Source organism: Cnephaeus nilssonii (assembly GCF_951640355.1).
Source record: "Cnephaeus nilssonii genome assembly, chromosome: 19".
Classification (NCBI taxonomy): Eukaryota; Metazoa; Chordata; class Mammalia; order Chiroptera; family Vespertilionidae; genus Cnephaeus; species Cnephaeus nilssonii.
Genome location: NC_137090.1, coordinates 18,297,881 through 18,323,919, shown reverse-complemented (window position 1 = coordinate 18,323,919; position 26,039 = coordinate 18,297,881). Strand labels below are relative to the sequence as shown.

Below are 26,039 nucleotides of genomic sequence, written 5' to 3'. Positions count from 1 at the left end.
GAGTAGCAGAAGCTTGTCAAAGAATACTCATAAAAAAGCTTTTGAAACTCCTTATGTGTTATAAGAATGTATGCTCTTCAAAAATTACCTTTGGAAGACTAAACTCTGTAGTTGATAAAAACCATAAAATGTCTATGTCTATGTATTTATATATGGTGATAGAAATTGCAAAAGCCTTTATAATATTAAATACACATATGAAATTAACATTTCCCTGGTCAGAGGATTCCCATAAAATGTGCCTTTTTTGCACAATTTGGCAATGCCAACAGCTATAGAAAATATATCAACCAACCAACCAACCAACCACTGTTTCATTAGAAACTGCACCAAATCCAATGTCAAAAACATTACTTTATTTTTCTAGGATGAAATGTCCTATTACGTACAAAAAGAATTGCTGTTTAGAATTTACCACAATCTGTTAAAAACATAGCAATCTATAGCCTACAGGTAGGAAAGTTCTTGCCGCAACAAGTTTTAAATGGTTAAGCCCATATATATCTATATCTCTCTCTATATGAATAAATAGTACAGAAATACTAATGTGATGAGATGCAGAATAATTTTATAATTCATTAAAATGTAGGATTCTTGCATCAGCATAGTGCATACAATATGTAACATTTTTCAAAAGTAAAAGGACAAAATAACCTATATTTGATTACTTCCATGTTAATATTTTAACAAAAACGGTTTCCATGTTTCATATTGAGCATTAGTCTCTTTAGTTTGTAAGCATAGGTTTAAGTGACATTTTTATGTACAAAAAGCAATGGGCTTCATTAGACAAAATTAACCCAGAATAACCTGTACACCTGAGCCTGGAATAAGAAAGAACTGGGAACTGGAGCAACATCTTTCTTTCAAGAAACAAAGGTCTGGGAAAGGTTTTGCATAGCAGGGTGATATTAAACAGAAGGAAACTTTTTAAAAACATTAATTCCAGAACGTGGTGGGGCAAAGATAGTATGAGTTAGTGCAAAATCTAGTAAAATTTTTGCAAAGCTGCATAAACCAACCATGGCAGGTCTTCTAGAAGCTATTATGACAATGCCTTGGTACAACTGTAAAGTTAGAACACGGAAAGGAGAAACATGCAGATGTACCCTCCTCCACTGCTTCCATTTCCCACCCTACTGCTTACCCTACTTTTTCTTGTGTGGGAAAAAAGCAAAATCCAAACCACCAACCAACAAAAAAATACAAAACAGAGATGCCATCTAAAAAAATGCCCTTCATAAACTCTAAGTAGCTGTCTGTGACTGATAATTTGCCTCGTATCATAATGTACAGATGAAGGCAACGTGTGTCACACTACCTTATTTATTAGTACAATCAACTGATGCAACAGGACTAGCACACCCCTGAAGATTTTTCTCTGATGTGATGACAATGGACTGGGAACTACAAAAGGAAGGGCTACTACTATCCTGGACAAACCCAGGTACGATCGGATGGTTCTGCCTTTTATTTACCTTGCAGCCCACCCTTTCCCCTTAAAGGCTTACAGATAATCATTAGCGCACATTCAAAGACACCGTCTGTGGGAGAAAAATGATCTCCATTTATTTTGTTTCATATACATCCATAGTTGAATTTTAATACAAAAAGAAAAAAATTAGAATCTGACAAATGTTTACAAACAAGATACCTTCAAATAGATTTTACTCATTTTAGCCTGGTGCAGAGTAAATGACAAATTGTACTGTTATATTCAAGGCAACAGAGTCTGTAGTCCAGGACCACTTAGCTCAACCTTTATGCAAGCTTAATTTTTATCTACCATGAACAATAAACTCATTGTTGATTCCCAGTTGTGTGTGTGTGCACATGTGTACATAGCAGCTCCTTTCATAGAAAGAAAAGACATCTAGAGGTCGTCTTGTACTTTTACCTATAGGAATCATGATAAGATACAGAATGGATTACATGTAACCAGGGCTGGATTTTATAAGAAAAAATAATTAGCTGACAAATGAGGGCAGCAATAAAAAAGCGTCTTTTTTTTTTTTTTGCAACAATAAATAAATACAGTCAAAAGTTTTCTGTGAGACTCTAAACCAGCTTCTTCACTGAAGAGCAGACGTGGCATTTCCATGGAGTTAAACTTGACCCCATATTATCTTTTTTTCTTGCTTTCCTTTTTCTTTTTTTTTCAATAAACAAAGTTTTCCCGCTTCTGCCACAATAGTAAAACCATTTGATCTTGACAAGATAATGGTGTCGTTGACTTCGCTTTTCCCTTGTCCGTTGGACAAAATTGGTCAAGAATAAAATTGGACAGTTATGACCAATAAAAACGAAGTTTAGGTCAAGTCTTGTCAGGATAACCTGACTAAAAACATCTGGCTTCTTAATTTAAAATAGTTCAGACAACCAGATTCTTGCTGTTTTATGTTTAGGTTAACACGCTGAACTTTAAGAAGCTGTAGACTGCAGCTTGTTGTTATGAGACCTACAGAATACAGAAAAAAGGGAACAATTAAGCACCCTTCATTTTTAAAAACAATGATGCTTCATGTGGATGCCAAGGTCAGTCTGTCTAGGGGAAGCAGCCATGCTCTTTCATTTACCCTTGGTGAGCAAATGTATTGGGAACAAGTAAATTTTTAGCCTTAAAATTAAAAAAATTCACTGTACACAAAATATGAAAACTCACAGAAAAATGTCAATATTAAAAAACATATATATATTTGCCTAATAAAAATTACATTTTTAGCCAAAGGAACAAATAGGGGACATTTACAGAAGCATTACCCTTGTGGTAAACGGTGTGTGCATGTGTGCGTGTGTGCGTGTGCACGTGTGTGCATGCATGTGCTTATTTATACTGATTTGGGGAATGTGAAGGGAAAAAATTATGTTAAAAGAGAAATAACAATATTAAAATCACATTTTTCTACTAAACTCCAGAAAGTCTTCTTTCTAGTTTCACAGTTTTATTCACAACTTTTGTTAGTAAACCAAATTACTGTACAGTTACCAGGACTAAAAGTATGTCCTACTGCAATAGTGTATATAAATACAGCAATTCAGGAGTTTACAATCTTAAATACATTGTTCAACATGGCTGCTAGAATAAATTGTTTATTACTATACATCTTTATTTAACATTAAAAAATTATATTAACTAATCTGAACTTTGGGGTGGCAACTTTGAATTAGGTAATCACGTGGTTTAATAAAAGTGTGACCCCCACATCCAGTTCTGATTCCAGTTAAAAATTCAGACTAAAGATATCACAATCTGTAAGAAAAGAAAGAACACGGATGGTATAAATGATGAATGGTAACAAAGTACAGTAATGAAAATAATTTGCAAACAATGCTGGCAATCATAAATTAAAAATGGGGGAAACATGGCAAAGGAAATACGGGTAACCATAAATAAATAAAATTTCTTTTTTTTTCAATTTTTTTTATTAAGGTATTATATGTGTACATATCTTACCATTGATAAATCAAATTTCAATGATTGGCTATATGTGTTTCATTCTGCCTTAAATCGGAAAATCAACAAAAATTCCCTAAGATCTCTTCAATTATATTTTGTTTATTTAAGCAGAATTGAGCAAACTCCTCAATGGGCTCCCATGTTCTTATTAAAACTATATAAACTCAAATATAATAAAAAGCTACATAAGATAACCTGGTGGCAAGCTCTCCCGAGTGGCCTCTTCCTGTGCTGATTCAGCCTCCCGCCCCCATTTCTTTGTTTCCACAGGCCCAGCAGCATCAGCTGCTACCTCTCCCACTCAGGGTTCTGCCTGCAGACTCCCAGCTTCCCTCTCACAGTTCCCACCAAAGGCTATATATATAGCCTTTCCAATTTAAAAAATTTTTAGAAATTTATTCAGAGGATAATTGTTGGCGGTATAACTCAAAAAGCATGGAGAGGCCTGTGAATAAGCTGCAGTCCCCTGTCCTGTCTTTACTGAATGGGAATCTGGGCTCCCTAGGATCAATCACTTTGGACTTCCAGTTCTCAGATAGTTAGATTTGTTATACTGCTATTCTCCATTTTATCAACTTTATATTGTTCAAAACCCAGTTATGGCAAACAGAAGTGAGCTCATGTAACCATTTTCCCCTCCCTTCTCTAGTCCAAGTTTTACTTCCCTATAAATGTAATCTTTCTATGCTCTATCTAGAGGGTGATTCTAAAAGTTGAAGATCAATGTGGCACTCACACTATTATAACTATGTAAATCTTTTTCTCTGCAGCATCTACTCCTGTGCTCAGAGGGCATTCTCAGTTATGCAACATTCGTTTTTCATGGAGTTTCTAATTGCCTTTCATTTTCTCCCAGACACCTCCCTCCTGCGAGTGCTCCCCTCTCCTGCTCGTTTGGACTGCTCGCTGCATAGGCCTGCCACACAAATGTCACCCTGGGTCAGAGAAATTCCCATTGCTTTCTTGAACCTCTTGTTTCCTGGATTCAAGGTCTTGTTTGCTAGATTTGCTTATTTAGCTACTGAACATCTTAAAATAACTTGCTAAGAAAGATGCATGGGAAAGAGCCCCTTTCTGAGCCCTTACATGACTAACGTATTTTTTCTCTATGTGGATTGTTTGGCTGGACAAAGACTTATAGGCTGAAAATCATTTCCCCTCAAACTTTTGGATTTATTTCTCCATAATCCTCTAGCATTCTAGTTGCTAGAGCAAAGTCTGATACCAGTCTAATTCTTGTTGATTTGTAGATTGCCTGTTTTAAAGAGCTTCTTTTAACAACCTTGGCATCTGGAAATTTTACATGATGTGTGTGGGGTGGAGCTTTTTCCATGTGTCCAGCTGGCTCATGTTTATCAATGTCCTCATCACTCCACACCACCCCGCCCTGTTTTTCTACCACACAAAAAAGCAAGCTCCAAGGGAGCAAGAGCTTTATTCGTTCACTGCTGTATCCGATCTCCGGCATACAGCAGAGTTTCAACAATATGTTGAATGAATGAACGTATTTGCTTGGATTTGAAGTCTTGTGCTTCTCATTAGCTCAGGAAACTTTTCTTAGTCTTTTGATCATTTCCTCTCCTTTGTCTTCTCTATATTTTCTTTCTGGAATTCTGGATACTCTAAAAACGTCTTTTTTCTTTCACATTTTTCATCTCCTTGTCTTTCTGTTCTTTACACTGGGAGAGTTTATTGATCTTAACTTTATTCTTTGCAATTAATTAAAAAAATTTTCCAATCACTCTTTCCCCTCAGATTGTTCTTTATTCCTAATATCCTGTTCACCATTTACAGTATCTTCTAAAATCTCTCTCAGGCCATGATTTAGAGGCTCTTATTCTATTCTATTCTATTCTATTCTATTCTATTCTATTCTATTCTATTCTATTCTATTTATTTCTTTATTTCTTGAGAGGCTCTTTTTAAAGCTCTCTCTGGGATCTATTTTACTGCTACACCATGACCTTCCTCATTCACACTGCAGGTTTTCCTTATGTATCTGGCTGCCCCTGGCTGTAGGTTCACAGGTAAAAAAAAGTTAATGGACTAGATAGGTACCTGGAGAGCCCTGTGTATATGTGTAGGCTGGCTGGCAGGATTTTTTGCTTTAGATCATGGTTTCTCAATCTCACTATTGACATTTTGGAGCTGGATAATTCTGTTTGTGGGGGCGTCCTGTGCATTGTAGGATATTTAGCAGCATCCCTGGCCTCTACTTATAGATGCCAGTACCACTTCCCTCTTCTAAGTGTAACAACAACAAAAATGTCTCCAGGAATTGCTATATCCCCTGGGAGCTGGGGATTGGACAAATTATCCCTGTTGAGAGCCATACTTTAGAATGAGGGGGCTGAGGACTGGACCTTTCAGAGGCCAGGGTACTTTACTCTGGGTCCCATTCTCTTCTGTCTACTCGAATCCCCTGAAGTGTAATCCATTTCTTTAAAGAAGAATCCTGCGCTCTTCCAGCTTCTTGGGCTTCTCCTACACAGGTCTGCACACCGGGGTTAGGGAAGGTCCCTGGCTTACGATGATTCGACTCAAAGATGTTTTGACTTTACAAAGCTGCAAAAGGGTTGTGCGTTCAGTAGAAACAGGTGAAGCTAAGCTATGATGTTCCGTAGGTTAGGTGTGTTAATAAATGCATTTCGACTTAGGATACTTTCGATTTACGATAGATTTGCTGGGACGAAACTCAATCATAAGTCGTGGAGCATCTGTGTGAATCTCCAGTTATTTCCTCCCTTTCCCTTCTCTCTGGTCTTCCATGTGATTTCAGAACCTCTGTGTTGGAGGCCTCTGGGCTTCTACTGAGCAGTAAGCTGTCATCTCTGCTGAAGAGCCCTCCTGGAGGGGTCTGGGTTGAGGCCTGCCTGGCTTTACCAATCGATCCTCTTCCATCTGCATTCTGTCTTCCAGAATCTGTTGAAATCTCATTAGCTAACTAACGTCTACCATATTCTTTTCACTATTCTGAGTCTATCCCTTTTTATTCCTTTACTGTTATAGTTTCCTGGGGATTCTGTCATATTGAATAAATCCTCTTCCATTTTAAGTTTTACCGCAAATGGTTTAACATAGAGGGGATGACAAAAGGGCAAGTTTTAGAGATTTTGTCAAGTCTCTTGGTTCCTTGTCTACAGCCTGACTGCTTCCTCCTCCCTTCCTTGCCTACCGTTTTTGATTCCTTTGCTGAGAAGATAATTGGATACTTCAGCTGGGCTGTCCTTCATTTATTTTAGGTAAACTGACTCTAAAATGCAGTTCTTGATACAACTTGCTACAGGAAAAGGAGAGAGACAAAAAACACCCTACAGATTTTCCTCCGGGGAAAATGACTAAGTAGAGCACTGGTTCTTACACTCTGGTATGGGGAGCCCATTGGGAGTCCATTAGATATTACAGGTGCTCAGGCCCCAACCCAGCCAAGATCTACTCAGCTGAATTTCTAGGGACAACCAGGCTTGTGGGGTGGTGAATGGGAGAGAGTGAATAACGAAATCTAAAGGGGTGGCAGCTACCCGGGGACTGAAAGCTGGGCTTCCGTTGGAAGGAAGGACGTCATGGGCTCCAGGAGAGCTGAGGTTTAGAAACAGAGGTAACAAAAGTCACAGCACATGAACATGATGCAAAATTGCTCAATGCTTTCTGTTACTAGAGGTTCAAAGAAAAGGTCTGTGGACTTAAAAGTCTAGTTTTGTCCATAGAAAAAATACCCAGAAAAAGAAACATTTTATGATTTCAAAGACATAGCAAACATCAATTAAGGAGAAAATACTTACATTCCCCTTTGTCTCCCATCCTGCACCTATAGAAGTCACTTTTATACTCTGTGAGATGGACCAAGAGCTCTGACTTACTACTACTATCTTTGTACGTGCAGTGCATTTAAGAGAACATCTTGCTTTCTGGAAGCATTTAATAAATGCTTTTTTAATTTTAAAAAATGACATGAATTCTAAGTAGATCACAAACAAACTCAGCAATCTCTCATTATGAGTCTGTCCTCTTGTCCTTGGCAGTATATCATAATGCTAGTCTTATTATTATTTTTTTTAAGGATTTTTAATGTTAAGGTTAAAATTTACCATAAACTTCATTGGCTGATTCCTTTGACAGAATAGTATAAAGAGTTTGAGGAATAGCCCTGACCAGTTTGGCTCAGCGGATAGAGTGTCGGCCTGCGGACTGAAAGGTCCCGGGTTCGATTCCGGTCAAGGGCATGTACCTTGGTTGTGTGCACATCCCCAGTAGGGGGTGTGCAGGAGGCAGCTGATCGATGTTTCTCTCTCATCAATGTTTCTAACTCTCCATCCCTCTCCCTTCCTCTCTGTAAAAAAAATCAATAAAAAAAAAGAGAGTTTGAGGAGCTGAATTAATTCAGAACAATGAACACATCTGCTTACCTGCTGGCCTTGAATCCTTTCAATTTCTGTACAAAGAATGATTCAAGAACTTCTGCACACTGGTAAAAAGGGGAGTCACTTGGATTGTAGTAACGACAGTTATCAAAAATTTTGGTCATATCTGCCACAAATTCTGTCAGCTTTTCATAATATCGTCTTTGTATTCTTTCTTCCATGGTGGCAAGGTCTTAAAAACACAAAATGTAAAACATTTTCAAAGCTTTAAGGTTATTCCAATGTGAATACTGCTCACAGTTCTGACTCACAAGAATATATATATTTCCGCCCAAACTGACTCACCATTAAGGCTTTCAGCAGTTCTTGAAGGAAATAGGAGCACTTTTTGTTTTTGTTTGGGGGCCTGATGTAAAAATCTTGGCTACTGATAAGAAGGCTCTTTTATTTTCAGTTAAGTACAGAGAACAGCTCTTTATTCAATTAGTTTTAAATAACATGATCAATACATATTTAAGTATAATGCATTTTTCACAGGCACACAATTAAGTATAACTATCATATGTACAAAGAGAAGGGGGAAATCCAGAATTAAGAACAAAATCTCTGTAGTTTTATAATCCTGGTATGAGTAAAAGGCCAATGATCAAAAATTAATCTAGAATTGATTGAAAGAGACACAATTCTAAACTAAATCTCAATGATTATTTGAAAAATAAAAGCAATGAGAAAATTTAATCTATCAGACATTAAAAAATATTATAAAGCTGTGATAATGAAAAGTGTGGCACGTTGCAGGATGACATAAACATTAATAGAAGTGAATTCAAAATAGGAACAGACCTAACTGTATTAAGCATAAGAATTTCATGTATGTTGAGGATGTCATTTCAAATAAGCAGAGGAAGGAAGACTACATATGTGAAGAGAAAAATTCCACCTCACATTAAAAGCCAAAATAATTCTAGGTGGATAAAAATTTTAGGCCAAAAATTAAAACCATAAAAATTACTAAAAGACAACATTGCAAATGTAATTAATCACTAAATTGTGTATATAAAAATAGTTAAAATGGAAAATTTTATGTAACATTGTTTTAACACACACACATGCAAGTCTTTGATTGTTTCCATTTATAGCGGCAGGGGAAAATGCGCAAACAAGGACAACTGCAAAGGTGCACCTAACAGCCTGCGAAGTTCCAAGCACGATCTGGGCACATCTATTCTGTGTAGGTTATGAAAAAGTAAAATGCTTCACATGTCATACCAGGATATTATCATTTTTGTACTTAATTTCTGGGTACTTACAGCCTGACTAGCTTTTTCTTTTTTTTTTAAACTTTATTGATTGATTTTTAGACAAAAGACATACATTGATTTCTTGTACCCCTTTATTTATGCATTCACTGGTTGTTTTTTGTATGTGGCCTGACTGGGAATTGAATCTGCAACCTTGGTACATTGGGATGAAGCTCTAACCAACTGATTTCAGAGAGAGGAAGGGAGAGGAATAGAGAGATAGAAACATCAACGGGAAAAAACATCATCAATCAGATGCTCCTGCATGTACCCTACTGGAGCCCACAACCCGGGCATGTGCCCTGACTGTGAATCAAGCCTGTGACCTCTTGGTTGATGCTCAACCACTGAGCCATGACGGCCAGACTATATTTCTGCCACCCACCCTTGGTATTTCTAAAGACATTTATGTACCCTTAAAATACATATAATTGTTTACTGCATAAAACCTAGGTATTGTTCTCTCTCTCTTTTTTTTTTTTTATTGTAGACACTATTACAAATGTTCCTATCCCACCCCCGATTTGCACCCCTCGATCCAATATTGTTTTGTAACTTTCATTTTTCTTTCAACAGTATGTCTTGGAGATCTATATTGTCTCTATGTACATACATAAGATGATGTTTATCTATGCAGTAATAATAAAGAAAAAAGATAACAAAATATTCTAACTCTTCAAGAAAATAATTTTGGTTAAGTAACTTGAGGTATATTGAATTTACAGACTATATAAAGCCATTAAAAATCATGTTGTTGAAGATTAATGACATAGGAAGATGTGTACCAGAGAGATCATTATATAATCTCAACTTTAACACACACACACCAAAATGTAGTGGAATTCAGTGAGGAAAAGATGAAAGGTGTACTTAATCTTTCCTTATTTTTTCTTTATTTCCTAAAATTTCTACAATTAACCTGTGTTAATTTTAGAAGTAGAATTATTTACCTACCAATCTATCTAAAGCAGATTATACAAATCTGAAACACATACAAGGATTCAAGGATTAACTTCTACCTTCAACTTCAGCAGAAGTGAGGTAACAATTATTTATGTTGTTTTCTTAAAAAAATACTTTTAACTAAGCCCTCACTTATTTCTCCTTCATGTTTCCCTCTTTAAAAAAGTTGTCACCAGCCTGGCCGGTGGCTCAGTGTTTGAGTGTCAACCCATGAACCAAGGAGGTCATTGGTTCGATTCCCGGTGGGGGGGCGATTGATGTTTCTATCTCTCTATCTCTTTCCCTTCTTCTCCCTCTAAAATCAATAAAAACATATAAAAAAAAAGTTGTCAACAAACACAAATCCTTCTAATTAAAAAAATATTTTTAAAACTAAGATATATAACACTGTATTAGTTTTAGGTATAGAGCATAATGATTTGATATACATATAAACTGCACAATGATCACCACAATCAGTTTAGTTAACATCCACCATCACACAGCTACAGATTTTTTTTCTTGTGATGACAGCTTTTAAGATGTATAAAATGCTTAGCTGGCTTTGGAATACTTTTTTCATCAGCTGGATGAAACTACTACCCCTTTGGCAGTTTTGTAAGCTGCCAAATGAAATTTTAATTTTTATAATATTTCTGTTGATACACTATCTATATATATATACAAAAGCCTAAGAGACCATTACGACCGAACTACCAGAACCACCGGTTGACCAGTCACTATGACACGCACGGACCACCAGGGGACAGACGCTCAATGCAAGAGCTACTCCCTGGTGGTCAGTGCACTCCCATAGCCACCCTCCTGCCACTTCCCACCCACCCTGCCGATAGACTTCGATCGCCGGCCAGGTTGAGTGACCCCACCTGTGCACTAATTTAGTTTTTTTTTAATTTTTTTTAATTTAGTTTTTAATATAATCACTGGAGCTTTCCATCTTAATATAATCACTTGTAGCTGTAACTTATTAACCCCCCACCCCCGAAATGAGGCTATTTTCTCTTTGATCTCCACTGTGTGTCCATCAAATGGCTCTCCTTCAGGAAAAGATGAGGAAGAGGAGACAGGATGAGAGGCTCAGACAGACCCGACTCATTCTTTTCCATAGCTGAATAATACTCTACTTATATGTCATTTGATTTGGCTACTCCTTTACTAAGGGCTATTTATCTCATTTCCAGTATTTTTGCAATTATAAACACTGTATGATGAACATCATACTTGTGCACATGCAAATCCTAAGAAATCAAACTGCTGGCTCCAAGGGTATGGGTATGCACACTTAAACATTAATATATATTAGTAATTTATCCTACAAGTTACCACACCAATTTATACTCTTATCAAGATTGCTCAACATATCCCCATGATATATTAATTTGATGGGTAAGAAATGAAATATCTACTGAGACTTGAAAAAAAACTCCATATTTCACTTAAGTACTTACCCATAGGCTCTTTAATAACACCATAATAATCTGGTGCATCATTAGGATCCACTGGTTCCAGGAAGGGCCAGGCCATCTTATGGGCCTACAAGGAAAAAAAAAAGGGCCATTCTTATGGTCTCCACTTAAATTTCCCATTGGAATTACTGCATCAATCAATGCTTAAACTCCAAAAGTCTTAAACTGGATAGATAATATTGTTTATAATTCTGCTCTAGTCACAAATTATCTCAGATGGGCATACTCTAAAATAATGGCTTTCAAAGAGTGATCTGAGGACCTTGGCATGAGGGGACGGGGTTTGAAGCACTAGTTTAGGAGTAAAGAAAGTTGGCATGATGACTTGCCAACTGAATGATGCCAGCACTGTAATCACACCCATAAAACACGGAATGGGGTGGGTTCAACATGTGGAATGGAAGTCTTGGCTGGGTAGCTCAGTTGGTTAGAGCATTGACCCGATATGCCGTGGTTGAAGGTGCAATCCCAGGAAGGGCACATACAATTATCAACCAATGGCCCGGCTAGTGTGGCTCAGCGTTTGAGTGTTGACCCATGAACCAAGAGGTTGCTGGTTTGATTCCCAGTCAGGGCACAGGCCTGGGGTTTGTGGGCTCGATCCCCATTGGGGGGCGTGCAGGAGGCAGTTGATCAATGATGTTTCTCTCATTGATGTTTCTATTCTTCTCCCTCCTCTCTCTCTAAAAATCAATAAAAATATATTTAAAAGAACCAACCAATGAATTATCAATAAGTAGAAGAACAAATCTATGTCTCTCCCTTTCTCTTCTTTCCCCCCTCTTGCTAAAACCAATAAATTTAATTTATAAGGCAAAGTGTGAAATGGTCAGCACTGCTGGCTAATGTGGCTAAATGAGGTGGCAGAAATGTGATGTTAAATAACATTTGACCCCGTGCTGAGACTATTGTTCTCTCAGTTCTTCCCATTCTCCCGCCTGTGATTACAACAGAGAGAGTGTCAGTCTAACACTGATGCCTTGAGTACATCTCTAGCATTTGCTAATCTTGTAAGCCTTCCCATCTCCTTTTGATTTTTAATAAGGGGAGGGAAGGCTTTGGCTCAAAGCCTTACATAAGCATTTGTATCTCACTAGGATTTAATCAGACTGTTTTTCAATCTATGATGGTGGGATGAAGTTTTCTTTTTCTTTTCTTTTTTTTTTGGATCAAGTTTTCTTTAAAAATAAAATTTAGGTTAAAAAGTGAGTCATCTTAGCCCAGCTAGGTTTTGCTCAGTGGAAAGAGTGTCGGCCTGCAGACTAAAGGGTCCCGGGTTCGATCCCAGTCAAGGGCACGTACCTCGGTTGCAGGTTCCTCCCTGGCCCTGGCCCTGGTCAGGGCTCGTGCAGGAGGCAACCAATCGATGCGTTTCTCTCACATCAATATTTCTGTCTTTCCCTCTCTCTAAAAATCAGTGGAAAAATATCCTCAGGTGAGGATTAAAAAAATAATAATAATAAAGTATCTCATTAAAAAAAAGTGAGTCATTTTAAATACAAGTGTTGGTAAAGAGTAGCTGAGCTATTGTGTGGCTGTGGAAACCTCATGACATTGGCATGTGAAGGACTGAAGATGGTGGAGCACTTGACTAGATCGGCTGGGAGTCAGTGAATAGTCAGGTAGTCTAAGATTGGCAAGTTCAAACTCTAGGAGTGTTTCCAAAGTCACGCTGGTAGATTTCATCTTCAAACGTGGCACACAGAGTGGTTTCTCACCTGGAGAGACCGCAGCACCCTCTTCAAACCCTCATAATCTTTCTCTGTTAGTGGCGTGAGCACTGTCATGGCATCCTCTGTCGACTGGCACTGTGGACAGACATACTCGTCAATGAGCTCTGCCTCACTCTGCAAGATGCCAACGCAGCGCCCATGGTACCAATTCTGACACCGATCACAGCCAATATAAAATCTGCAAGATCCGAAATGGAAATGTGAGTTCAAAACAGATGGGCTCAAATTACTTATAATTTATTTTAAGAAGTAATAATGCATGCATCTGAAAATACTCTAACCCTAGGATATAAAGATTTAGTATTATAATTGTTTTAATAGTTTTGAAGATTGACATTCCTATGTGTTAATCTAGTATTTCTGATGTTAAAAACAAGCATTAAAAATTTATTAAGGACACTGTATAATATTAGAGAACCAATATGAAGAAAAATGTAAAACATTTTAATTGTCTTTAAAGCTCAAAACAAAATAAAGCCAAAAATCTTTCAACAAATACCATATCAAATGGGAAGCTGATATTGGCCACCCAACTGGCAGTTCAAAATCCTGGAAGCTAAAAACAGAGTCTCAGAGCTTGTATCCAAATTAGTATTTTTCTAACCCACAAAAAAGCGCCTTTCAAACACTGATGAAGTCCAAACAAGGCAGGCTATTTTAATCTCATTAATTTCTGTTACATATTGAAGAATCAAGTCTACCATTAAACCATATTTTTCCCAATAAATCTCAAACATTCACTAAGAAGCAACATAAATTTTGAAGGGGAGGTAAAGAGGGAAGAAGAGAAAAAAAATGGAAAGGAATTTGTAATGTAAGTGTATAATATATGCAGAAAATATCTTGCTTTTCATTTTAAAATAAATAAGTAATCAGACAGAGCAATTTGGCTTCCTAAATTATTAAATATGATGCTCTTATCAGAACTCACTGTGACTCATCATAAGGTGTTCTGCAGATACAGTACAATTCCTCACTGCTGCCCTCTTGTGCCCGTTTACAATCATTACAGATGTACACATCCATTTTCTTAGCCTCCTTTTCTGTGATGCCAACACATTCTCCATGATACCAGTTAGTACAAAGATCACAGCCAATATAGAACCTAAAAGTATTCACAATGAAAATGACAATGTGATTGTCATTTTGAGCTGCATGGTACTTAAATCTGTCTTCCCTGCCCTGATTCACTTTCTTACAGGATAACTTTCTGCAATGTGTCAGCTAAACATCCTGAATCCGACCATTCTACCCCTGGAAAACTACAGCATCTGACTATATCAAGTGTGAAAACATAAAGTCACTCACATCAATTTCAACAAATACACTGTTTAGTGAAATATGAGTCTTTAAAAACATACTAGAATTTGAAAAAATAAAGAACACACTGATGGTAATGTCTGCCTCTTAATGAATGTGTGTAAAACTGTAACAGGCACAAAAACCAAAGCCAAAGAATCAAAGACTTACATCTGTCAAACCTATGCCACAGAAGCCATTTCAAAATCAGGGCTGTTTCTTAGATAGGTTTGAAAATGTATCTCACAATTTAAATTTGAAAACAAAGCAAAGCGCAAACACCAAATAGAAGTTACACTACAAGGAACATGCAGGTCAGCCAGGTGTAGAAGATAAATGGTCAAAAAATGATATGAAGAAGAAAACTAATAAAGGTACATGTAGTAATTCAATTCTACTAAATAAATGTTGTAATTTAATCTAATTGTGACAGATTCTGACAGGGGCCAGTTTTTCAGTCAATACAATGTGTGAGACAATGTGGAGTGGCCAGGTTAATTAACTGTAAGAAATTGCTTCAATTAAAAACCAGGGTACATGGTGCAGAGTGTAAGGACAGTTATCCAAAACAGTATTTGGCAAGGTGGGGCTGTGTGAGGGCTAATCACATACAGGGTTATCAAGGCTTTTGAAAATAAGGTCCCAAATGACAAAATGGAAAGTGTCTCTATGATAAACACGTGTATATACAAGTGTTGACAGGCACTGGGTAGGAAACTTCATATCAAAGTCATAGGAAGAATTAGTATGGATCACAAGGAACCAGACTGGCCTTGCTGATACCATTGGTTCTAGCAAGGGATTTCTTGGTCAATTCACCTAGAGAAATAGTAGTTGTACTCAAGCTTCAAACTTTATGAAAGTTAAGGAATAATACATGGTTGTGTGGTTTATCCTATTACCACTAACTTTATTCTTTTGGAATTATGACTTCCGCAGGATTTTCACAGCCACAGGTGGGGGCCACCAAGGTGTTTTTGTGTTGCCTTCACCAGATGGTGGGCTGTATGTTCTGGAAATAAGCTCAGGACTTGTATTTCAGGTTTTAGTCACTCTCACTAGATTTCCAAACCAAGCTAGTTTGATACGAAAGATTAAAAAATACTCCTTAAAAAACACTAACTCATCCAAACTCAAACAGGGAGTGAATGAACCTGGTATACTGAAATGTTAATGACAAACTGAAAAATATGAAATATACACAAGATAATGAGGCAATCTCAATACAATGAGCACATGTACACGTGTGCCTCATTTTATGCAACTTAGATATTACATAAAATACATTTCTGTGATCTTAATATTTTAAGTAGGCCAAAGAAGACTGTTATTTAAAGAAATTCCATAAGCAGATCTTTTTGTAAATCATATTCTGTTTTATTCTACAAATCATTCAGTATATTTTGCTTAAAGGGAGGCACACTTGTATTAGACTGAGGGAAAAATCAGTTAATAGGACTCCACTTTTTACATTATGTATAATTTCCAGTAAAGTAAGACAATGAAAAGTGAAGATGCCTAAACTGATCTATGTTTAATTCAACACACAGCTAAGTTTACCAACAGAAACTTTTGATCTAGCACTTGCAGATTATAATTTAAATAGCACCACCAAAGCAGCTTCAAGGTTGCAATTTAAACATCATTAAAGAGAGAATTTTATTTTAGAAATGGATTAGGCATCCACTTAAAGTAGACATTAAGCATTCCTAATTCTAAATGATCATATTTTTTAGCACAATCAAACTTTTCAGTACTATAAAATAATCTTGTGGTTAATTTTGGCTTTTAAAAGCTGGCCTACATTTAATTGTTCAAAATGGAAGCTAAATACTTAGTTAAAAGACAATGATAAAAAAAATAAAAGTACATTTATAGATCAGCATCTCTAAAATCTCGTATATATTACCAAATACAAGTCACAACTGTCAAAAACAGCTTCCAGCTGCCATGCTTATTCAATTTTTTGAGTGTCTTAATTGAGGAATGGGTAAAAGGAACACTTTTTTTATTTCTCTGACTTTTTTCCCAATAAGAAAGTGGGAACTTTGACAAAAATAGTAGTTATACCATTCCAATATAAAAAAACAGAGAATTGCTTAAAATTAAACAACAAAAAACCAAAGGCACTCAAACTTGAAACCTCCTGCACCATTCAGATTCACACAGTCTCTAGAATTTGATGTATAGAGGTTGTGAACAGATTCTAGAAAGGACGCTCTGAACTCTGGCAGCAATAATCACACACCTCCTCCTCCAGACAGCACTACTGACTGATTTGGAGTTAATCCAGAGAGAAGAGGAGAAAGCCAAGGAGCAACAGAAAGCTTGTTTTTGACAGAAAAAGAATATGAAGGACAAACACGAATCATGAATACGGGAAATAAACTTTTATTTGCTAGTGTCAAAGTTAAGAATATCAGATGCAAGATCAGAGATTAAACACTATTACCCCTACTTTTAACTATTTTCCTTTATGTTGCTACCAATATGCTAATTTCCTTCAAAACTGGAAGATTAACGGCTAACCTTTAAGAAAATAAACTAGAGCTCAAAAGGATCTACTCACTTAGATTCATCGTAAGGCGTTTTACAGATACAATAAAGCTTTGTGTCCTTCTTAGTTTCCTTTGAGGTAGTAGAAATCATTTTCTTCTTCTTGGACTTGGAGCTCGAGTCTCTTTCCTCTTCTCGCTTCCTCTTCTGAGAAGCTGCAGACAGCGTGGCCGAGGCTGTGGCCGAGGCCTGTGGCCCCGAGTGCTGCGGGGGAGGTGGAGGTGGAGGTGGAGGCGAAGGCGGAGGGGCTGGAGGCGCAGGAGGTGCTGCAGGGGGAGTGGTAGCTGCTGCAGTGGCCTGCACCATTTCTTTTTCTTTCTTAATTTTCAGGTCTCTCTTGAGCTCTTCCTATTGTCAATTAAAGACAATACAAGATTATAATTTGACTTATGTAAATGCACAAACTGGCCAGAGGATGTTACGTTACCCCCCTTGTCGCAATAGCTCCATAGTTCAACCTAACGTGAGGGAGTTGCAATAATTCCAAACACCCATGTTTGTACTATACCTTAAACCCAATTACAACAACTAAAAATGGAAGATGAAATAACAACTAGAGAGCTATTATCCTCAAAGGAGCTCTGACAGAACGATGCACAAGTGTCTAACAAGGACATCCCTTTCCCGCTGGCCCGTCATGCCCTGGTTATGTTAGTCATGGCTCAGGATGTGATGTCCAGTGTCCTCACCCACTGGCTGCTTTCTTCTGGCCACTCTCCTTCTGTGTCCTTAGAGTGAGAATGAACATGAATTGATACTCAAACTGACCAGCCCAAAGCAGGATGAGAGACGGATTTGCCTTGTTTCTTATGCAGCATAAGGCAAATCAAGGCAAATCCATGTCTAGAATTAAAGGCTGCAGGGAGAGCATTTTCTTATTACAGATTTTCCCATAAATTAAAATTCTTTTTCTTTTTTCATGTGAAATACTTTACAAGCACACCTCTGCTACCCAGTGTAACAACTTAGTCTTAGAAAAACCACTGGGACTGGTATCCATGAACAAACTTGATGTAAATGAAATATAGTTATGACTGAGCTTTTAAGCATCACAAATATTCTAACAAATAAACCTGTATGGCCTTGATTTAATAAATCTATTTTCTCCATGTAATCTAGATAGTCTTGTAAATGAGAAGATAAACTCTGTGGCTCTTCAATAGCCCTTCTCTATTTAAAAAGAAAGTCTGAGCTTTTTCCTAGGGGTGAAAGTAAATCTTTCATTAAAAGTTTCATTTTAATAACATGGTTTATAAAATATAACGAGATGACTGCAGGAAAATCAAGATCGTTAAGACGGTGTAGTGGGTATACACCTTGATTCCCCTGTCAAGAACATACTAATGAGCCCTGGCCAGTTTGGCTTAGTGGCTAGAATGTCGGCCTGTGCACTGAGAGGTCATGGGTTCGATTCTGGTCAAGGGCACAGGCCCAGGTTGCGGGCTCGATCCCGAGTGGAAGGCGTGCAGGAGGTAGCCTATCAATGATTCCCTCTTATTGCTGATGTTTCTCTCTCTCTCTCTCCCCCACTCTCCCTTCCTCTCGGAAACCAATAAAATATATTTTTTTTTAAAAAAAGAAAGAACACACCAATGCTTGTAAAGTATAAAAAAGAGAAAACTGAAAAGACATAGCTATGCTTGAATACAATATAAATGTCTCTATGGAACGGAAACACAAAACTATGAACAGGGCTAGAACTGCAGGCCTATTGGGCTCCAGATTTGGAAGTAGGAAGTGGTAACCCACAACAGTAACAGGAAGAAGGGGACTCAAGCTTCGTATGAGATGGATAACGAGCAGGCTCCCTGTTTGATATTAAGTGTTGGCTCGGCTACAATGGACTTTAAGAGAGGAAACAAAACCAAACCCTATCACTTAAAATACCAAATGCAAAACCAAATGAAAACATGTAATGTGAAAAAAGACTACCAACAAAATCAATAACCAAATCTGCATTCACTCCATATGAAATTAATTTTATAGGACAATGACAAAAAGTTTATAATACATGTGTTTGAGAATTTCAGAGGCAAATGAAGATATAAAGTTCTATTCAAAAATGAGTAAATTACTTTATCAAAAAGACAAGCAGAGGGGGATGAAGGAGGGATGAAAAGGTGGAACACAGGATGTTTAAGGCAGAGAAACTATTCTGTATGATGTTGTAATGACATGCTTCTGTATTTTGTAAGATGTCCTTCAAAGCAAATTATCTTAGCAATAAGTTCTAGTTAAAATAATGCTGATTATTTTCTTAATGTATAATTTTCTGCATTAGATAATACACTGTCAAAAAGAACACCATTAACTATACAAAAGAATATTTACAACAGTAGTAACATCTTTAAATGGCTGCATAGTATAGTGAATGCAGAAAAATGTTCAGTATTATGTTGTCTCCAGTGTGACTGTTTTATATATAATGTGTTTATATGAATACAAATATTATAAACAAGGTATATTCTAAAATTACTTTAAAATGGTAATCTTTGGCCCCAGCATGGTTTGGCTCAGTGGATAGAGCATCAGCCTGTGGACTGAAGGGTTCCAGGTTCAATTCTGGTCAAGGACACATGCCTGGTTTGTCTGCTCGATCCCCAGTTGGGGGCGTGCAGGAGGTAGCTGGTCAATGATTCTCTCTCATCACTGATGTTTCTCTCCCCGCCCCCCCCCCCCCCCCCCGCTTCCTCTCTGAAATCAATAAAAATATATTTAAAATTCATTAAAATAAATAAACAAACAATAAATGGTAATCTTTGCCTAGCCCAGTGGTCGGCAAACAGTGGCTCACGAGCCACATGCGGCTCTTTGGCCCCTTGAGTGTGGCTCTCCCACAAAATACCACGTGCGGGCGCCGCACGTACAGTGCGATTGAAACTTCGTGGCCCAAGCGCAGAAGTCGGTTTTCGGCCTGGGCGAGTCTATTTTGAAGAAGTGGCGTTAGAGCACTCAAGGGGCCAAAGAGCCGCATGTGGCTCGCGAGCCGCACTTTGCCTACCACTGGCCTAGCCGGTGTGGCTCAGTGGTCCTATGAACCAGGAAATCACAGTTTGATTCCAGTCAAGGCACCTGCCAGGGTTGCTAGCTTGATCCCCAGTAGGAGGAGTGCAGGAGGCAGCCAATCAATGATTCTCATCATTAATGTTTCTCTGCCTGTCTCCCTCTCCCCTCCTTTCTCTGAAATCAATAAAAACACATTAAAAAAAAAAAAAAATAAAATGGTAATCTTTGGGCAGTATAAACTTACATATAATTTTTATTTGTTGGATAAAGGTAACTGCTTTGAAAGACATTTAAATGTATGTTTGTATGTTCATTCATTCATTCATTCATTCATTCATTCATTCATTCATAAAGGATACAGATTACAAATATTTCCCTACCTTGTGCAGAATAGGGAGCAGGAGCAGTATGTGAAACACCCAAATGTTAAATAAATATTTGTTGAATGAATTGAATGGATACATCACTCTGCAGCCTACATTTTCATTCAAATATTTATGAGGATTTCCCCAAAGAATTAAAAACAAAAAAGCACGAATCCTACACTGACCATTGTGAGGACACTCCAAAACACATTTAATCCAGTGGTTCTCAACTGAGGGTGGTAATGGTACCTCTGGAGGTGTTGGAGTATGTATGGAGAGGGGACAAGGTCACTCTTTTGCTGGTTACAATGAAGGGAAAGCTACCAGCATTTGGAACCCAGTGATAAACTTCCTACAGAGTGTCAAAAACTGGCCTGTTGAAAGGGCCCAAAGTGCTCCTGTTGAGAAACACTGATAAACAATCTCTTTGTGGACTTAAGGGCTGATTCCAGATTATTGTTATGGTTAATAGTCATTATGTCCTTGCTCATGTATCTTGCCTAGTTGTTTCTCAGATGGTTCTAGAAGTAAAATTATGGATAAAAAATTATGGATCAAAGAGTATTCACATTTTTAGTAATTTTATACATACCAATGAAATGTTCTCTACAAATACATGGTATTTTCTCCAGAAAAAAGTATTTTCATTATTAGGTTGAATATCATTTTATTTATTGATATTTGACAGATTTGAAATCTGCTTATTTTTGTGTCTTAAAAATCTTCTACTAGAGTTTTTTTTTTAAAACTTCAGCTTTATTGAGGTGTAACTTACAAAATCATAAAATATTTAAAGTGTACATTGTAGTATTTTGATTTACATGTATATTGTGAAAGAATTCCCCTTATATAGTTAATTAGTGTTATCTTTTTCTTATTGACTTAAGAGCTCTTTAAATTTTAGGAATACTAATTCTGACATAAATGTCACAATCCCCCCCCCCCCCCCCCGTTATCTGTTTTACAATGCTGTTTATGGTATTTCCCCGCCCAAATAAAATTTTTCTGTGTCATCAAATCTATCTTTCTCCTTTGTGGTATTTGAAATCTGAAATGCTTAGGAGTGATTTTTCCTATGCTGAGATTACAAAAAATGACAATCATATTTTATTCAATTATTTTTGTGATTTCCATTTTTACACTAAAAATTAGATCTATAAAATATATCTTAATTTAAAGTGGGAGGTGGTATATTATATATTCTGTTGCTTCTGTGAGTTGGCTCTTTTGCTTATTACATCTCAACAATGGTTGTAATCATGATATTTATTAAGTACCTTAAATTTTAATTCTTTTTCTTTTTTTGGGTTTTGAGATAATAATCGTATCATACACAATAACAACTTTATCTTCTTTTTTCTTTTCTTGGCTTAACATATTAGCTAGAATTCCCAGAGATGCTAAAATAATAATGCTGATTTTTGGCACTGTCATCTGGTTTCTGACATTAGTGGGAAGAGCTCTAATGTCTTAGAGTTGATTTTTTAATATTTCTCACCTTAAAATATAAAGGCACTTTTGATGCTTTATATAGCCTACTTTTCTTTTAAAAAGCTGCTTAGATATGTATTAATAGATGTTTTCTTTCATTTTTCAATAAATTCCCCAAGCAAGCAGAGAATTTGCAATGCCTGGTAGATCAGTTTACAAATCAAGGAAGAAATATGGTCTTATTTAATGGGCACACTTTATTTTTCATTCTTTCAACATTAGTTCACAGTTTTTCTGTCTACCTCTCTTGTGAAACTTGGCTCCTGATAACTTCTGGCAAGACGGTGTCATAGAGAATAAAAACTATTCCCAAGAGACTTCTCAAATGTTTTAGTCAACAGACTAACCTCTTAAAGTGCCTGGTTTAGAGATTACAATATACATTTAGATATAAAAATCTCTAAGACATGCCCCACAGCTTTTTATTGAATATACAAAACTGTAAATTCTAGAAAACAAGATAAAATTTTAAGCTTAACCAAAATTTCAAGAAAGAATAAAAGTAATGTTAAAAACTGGACAGAGAAGGAAAGGAAATACCTTCTTACCTGCACTTCAATTTGTAGGTCTTTGTCCAAGAGAGCTCTCTTTTTCAGTATTTCTGCTTTGAGCTGCTCTTTGTGTTTGAAGAGCAGTGCAGAGAGCTTGGTAGCATTCTGCTTGCTACGTTTCTGTTCCACACTCTCTTCACGCTTTCGTTTTTTCGCTGCTTGTTTTTCTTCTTTATCTATCTTATCCAAAATATACTTCATCACCTGGTTACAGACAATCATTCTAGAGAGAAATACACAACCTATGTAATGCTGGGCATTTCATTCTGAAAGGCTTAAGACAAGATTTTTGATGTCTCTACAGGTGATACACAAACTTTGAGTAATTGGAAAGCTTCAAAGAGTGATTCAAACAGGCAATGAGAACCTATTAGTGCCAGGGGTTCTCACTGAATTAACTTCAGTCAAGATTAAAAACTATAAACTCAGCCCTAGCCATTTTGGCTCAGTGGATAGAGCATTGGCCTGAGGATTGAAAGGTTGCTGGTTCAATTCCAGTGAAGGGCACATGCCTTGGTTGCAGCCTCCATCCCTGGCCCTGGTGGGGGCGAGTGTGGGAGGCAAAGGCAACCAATCGATGTGTCTCTCTCACACTGATGCTTCTTTCTCTCTGTCTCTGCCCTCCCTTCCACTCTCTCTAAAAAGCAATGGAAAAAATATTCTCGGATGAGGATTAACAAAAACACACACAAAACAAACAAACAAAAAAACTATAAATTCAGAACCTGTGTGTCCAGATACAAAAGAGAAGAGACTGACATACAACGAAACCTTGTTACCATCTCTCCCTACCTTTGATTCTCCTCTCTTTCAGCTGGAGTCATGGTCTTTTTCTGTTTTAAATGTTCTATTACAGCATTATGCTTCATCACCACCTTCAGGACAGAAAAAAAAAAAAAATCCAAAAGTGCATATTTTATTATGACTACAAGTTGGTACATAGGTAATAGTAGAAATCTGAGCGCAACTATGTGTTTCCCCAAAAAACTAAGAATTTTCTATCATAATACTACAAATAAAATCAGAGCTATATGGTCTGGATGCTTACCATGTACCAGGCCCTGTGCTAAGGTAAGCACTTGACATTGTCTCATTTATTCCTCATAACATGGAAAGGTAGGAATAATTTCACAAAGAGATCCCAAGACAAAATAAGGAAGATGGCTGTAATTCTAGCCCAGCAATCATTTTCCAAAGGCCATGTTTTTAACATTATGTTCTTTCCAGGCATTAATTTTAAAGATTCCTCCCACCTCCAACCCACAGATGGGCTAAAGAGATTAGGGTAAAGGCAGGTATTGTGATACATAATTCTCAATTTATAAACTATACAGTACTAAAAGCTGGGTGATAATGCATTTAAACATTACATATGATGTCAATTTTATAATTCTATTACCATAGATCTTTAAAATCTGTTGTTTAAAAAGTGCTTCTCTTTTAATGATATCATATTATAATCATCAAAGTTGCTAAGAGACTAGATATTAATTATTCCAACCACTAAAATGAAGCAATAACGTGACATGATAGAGGTGCTTATGTTACAACAGCAATATTACAATATGTAAATGTTATCAAATCAACAGGTTATACACCTTAAACTTACACAATGCTATACGCCAAATATATTTCAATGAAAAAATAAAAGTGCTTCTACATACATGACCTCAGTTAATCATTACAATGACCTTGGGTGGCTGGAAAGAGGGAATTTTAGTAAGGATATAGCTCAGAGGAGATAAGTGAGTTTCAGGGGCTGTGAATGGGAGACCCAGGAACAGAATGCAAGTCTCATGACATGGGAACACTTGAAATCCACACTAGTACCAGGCAGTGCGTGCTGTAGATATAAAGAAAAATTTTTCCAGTAATGCTACAAGATGTTATAATGTGACTTCATTTTAAGTAGAATAATTCTTACTCATCTAAGTTGCCTTACTTCACTAAGATGCTACTGCATAATGCCACTTTATATGTAAGCTATGGAATCATAGTAGTTAAAATTTACAAAGGTGTGGCTAGAAATGCAAATGAGTGAAACTGGTCTATAATTTGCTTGGTCTATGAACATGCAAACTAAGGGATGACAACTGTAAACAACTTCGAACAATTGCTATGACACCTGAAGTGGCTTTAAAATTTCAGTTACACCTTCCAGTTCTGTATTAATGATACTTCAACTCCTAAATCCATTCTTCCCATCTTAGTTCTCCCAAAATGCTGGTAGTTTTTCTAATAAGCACTGACTACTGCCAACAAAAAAGTTCCAAACCATAGTAGTAATTCAAGATTTTGGTCACACCAATATTGCTTCTAAATTCAAACATCAGTGAATTTGTCTCATTTAGGAAACCTCACACAACCAAACACTAAGTCTAATGCACAGCACAATAATTCAAACTACTGAACATGCTGCTTTTACTTAATAACTTTACCTGTTTCTGAATGATTTCACTTTGATTAGATGCTTGGAGGGTGTGTTCCCGCTTAATCTCTATCTGTTGCTGTTTCTTCTTTTGCTGCTGATCCCTGAGTTGCTGAACCCTTTGCAACTGCTCTTGCACACTGGCTGCCTGCACTGTAACCACATTCTGAATCTGGTGAGTCTGCACAGGACTGCTTTGCTGAATTTGAATAGGTAATTGGAGTTTGATTTGCTGGGGCACAACACCTTGCTGAGCCTGTATCTGAGCCACAACCTGCGACTGGATCTGAGAGAGAACCTGGACTTGTTGTTGCAGCTGAGGCACAGCAATGACTTGGGGCTGTGGCTGCTGTATTTGTAGCTGAGGACAGGATGGGGATGAAACAGTAACTTGACTTAACGTTTGTCCCGATGAAAGAGTTTGAGGTGAAGACTGTACCTGGGGTTGTGATTGTGGCTGGCCCTGGGAAGGTATCTGAAGAGATGTATGTGGCTGAATTGGAATCGGTTGTGAAGTTGTAGTCTGAACTTGGGATTGCTGTCCAGGAGACACCTGGGATGGAGTTGATGGACGTATTCGAGTCTGTGGTGGACTTTGGACGCGAGCAGGCGGCTGTCCTTGGACATTACTTTGAGGCTGACACTGTACTGCAACTTGGGGTTTGGATGACTGAGTTTGGGTGGGTTGTGCTTCCAAAGAGACATGGGATGCAACAGTTGCTTGGGTCTGAACTTCAGGCTGAGTCTGAACTTCAGGCTGAACTGGGGACTGGGGCTGAGTTTGGGGCTGAGGCTGAACTGAAGGCTGAGCAGTCTGTGGCTGGGAATCTGGAGGACTCACACTTGATGACTGAGCTGGTGGCAGGGATTTGGCTTGTTGCACCTGTGTTGAGGGTGACAATTTACTCTGTCTTTGTTCACCTGTACCTGTGAAAAAGAAAGACCAAATAATTATATTACTCTAGAACAGTGGTCGCCAACCTTTTGGACCTCGCGGACCACCGGTTGGCGACAGATGCTCTAGAATATAAGACCAAGGTTAAAGAAGAATTTGAAGGATTT

The 26,039-nt window shown here is 37.4% G+C and overlaps 1 protein-coding gene across 16 annotated transcripts in view; it reads right to left on the bottom strand.

Annotated features, from left to right (window-relative positions):
- Positions 1–101: 101 nt before the first annotated feature.
- BPTF (bromodomain PHD finger transcription factor) overlaps positions 102–26,039 on the bottom strand; it is a 112,995-nt gene continuing 87,057 nt past the window's right edge. For 8 of the 16 annotated variants that reach the window (XM_079798407.1, XM_079798415.1, XM_079798421.1 and 5 more), the window contains 9 exons: positions 24,988–25,904; positions 23,342–23,424; positions 22,547–22,772; positions 17,150–17,484; positions 14,213–14,386; positions 13,267–13,459; positions 11,531–11,615; positions 7,864–8,050; positions 102–2,458 (listed from right to left, as the gene is read on the bottom strand). In XM_079798407.1, the coding sequence (XP_079654533.1) occupies positions 2,422–2,458; positions 7,864–8,050; positions 11,531–11,615; positions 13,267–13,459; positions 14,213–14,386; positions 17,150–17,484; positions 22,547–22,772; positions 23,342–23,424; positions 24,988–25,904 (2,237 nt within the window). In that variant the 3' untranslated portion in view covers positions 102–2,421. Of the gene's footprint in view, positions 2,459–2,491; positions 3,251–7,863; positions 8,051–11,530; positions 11,616–13,266; positions 13,460–14,212; positions 14,387–17,149; positions 17,485–22,546; positions 22,773–23,341; positions 23,425–24,987; positions 25,905–26,039 lie in introns of those variants that run through there. The other 8 variants (XM_079798419.1, XM_079798413.1, XM_079798409.1 and 5 more) reach the window with 4 other exon arrangements.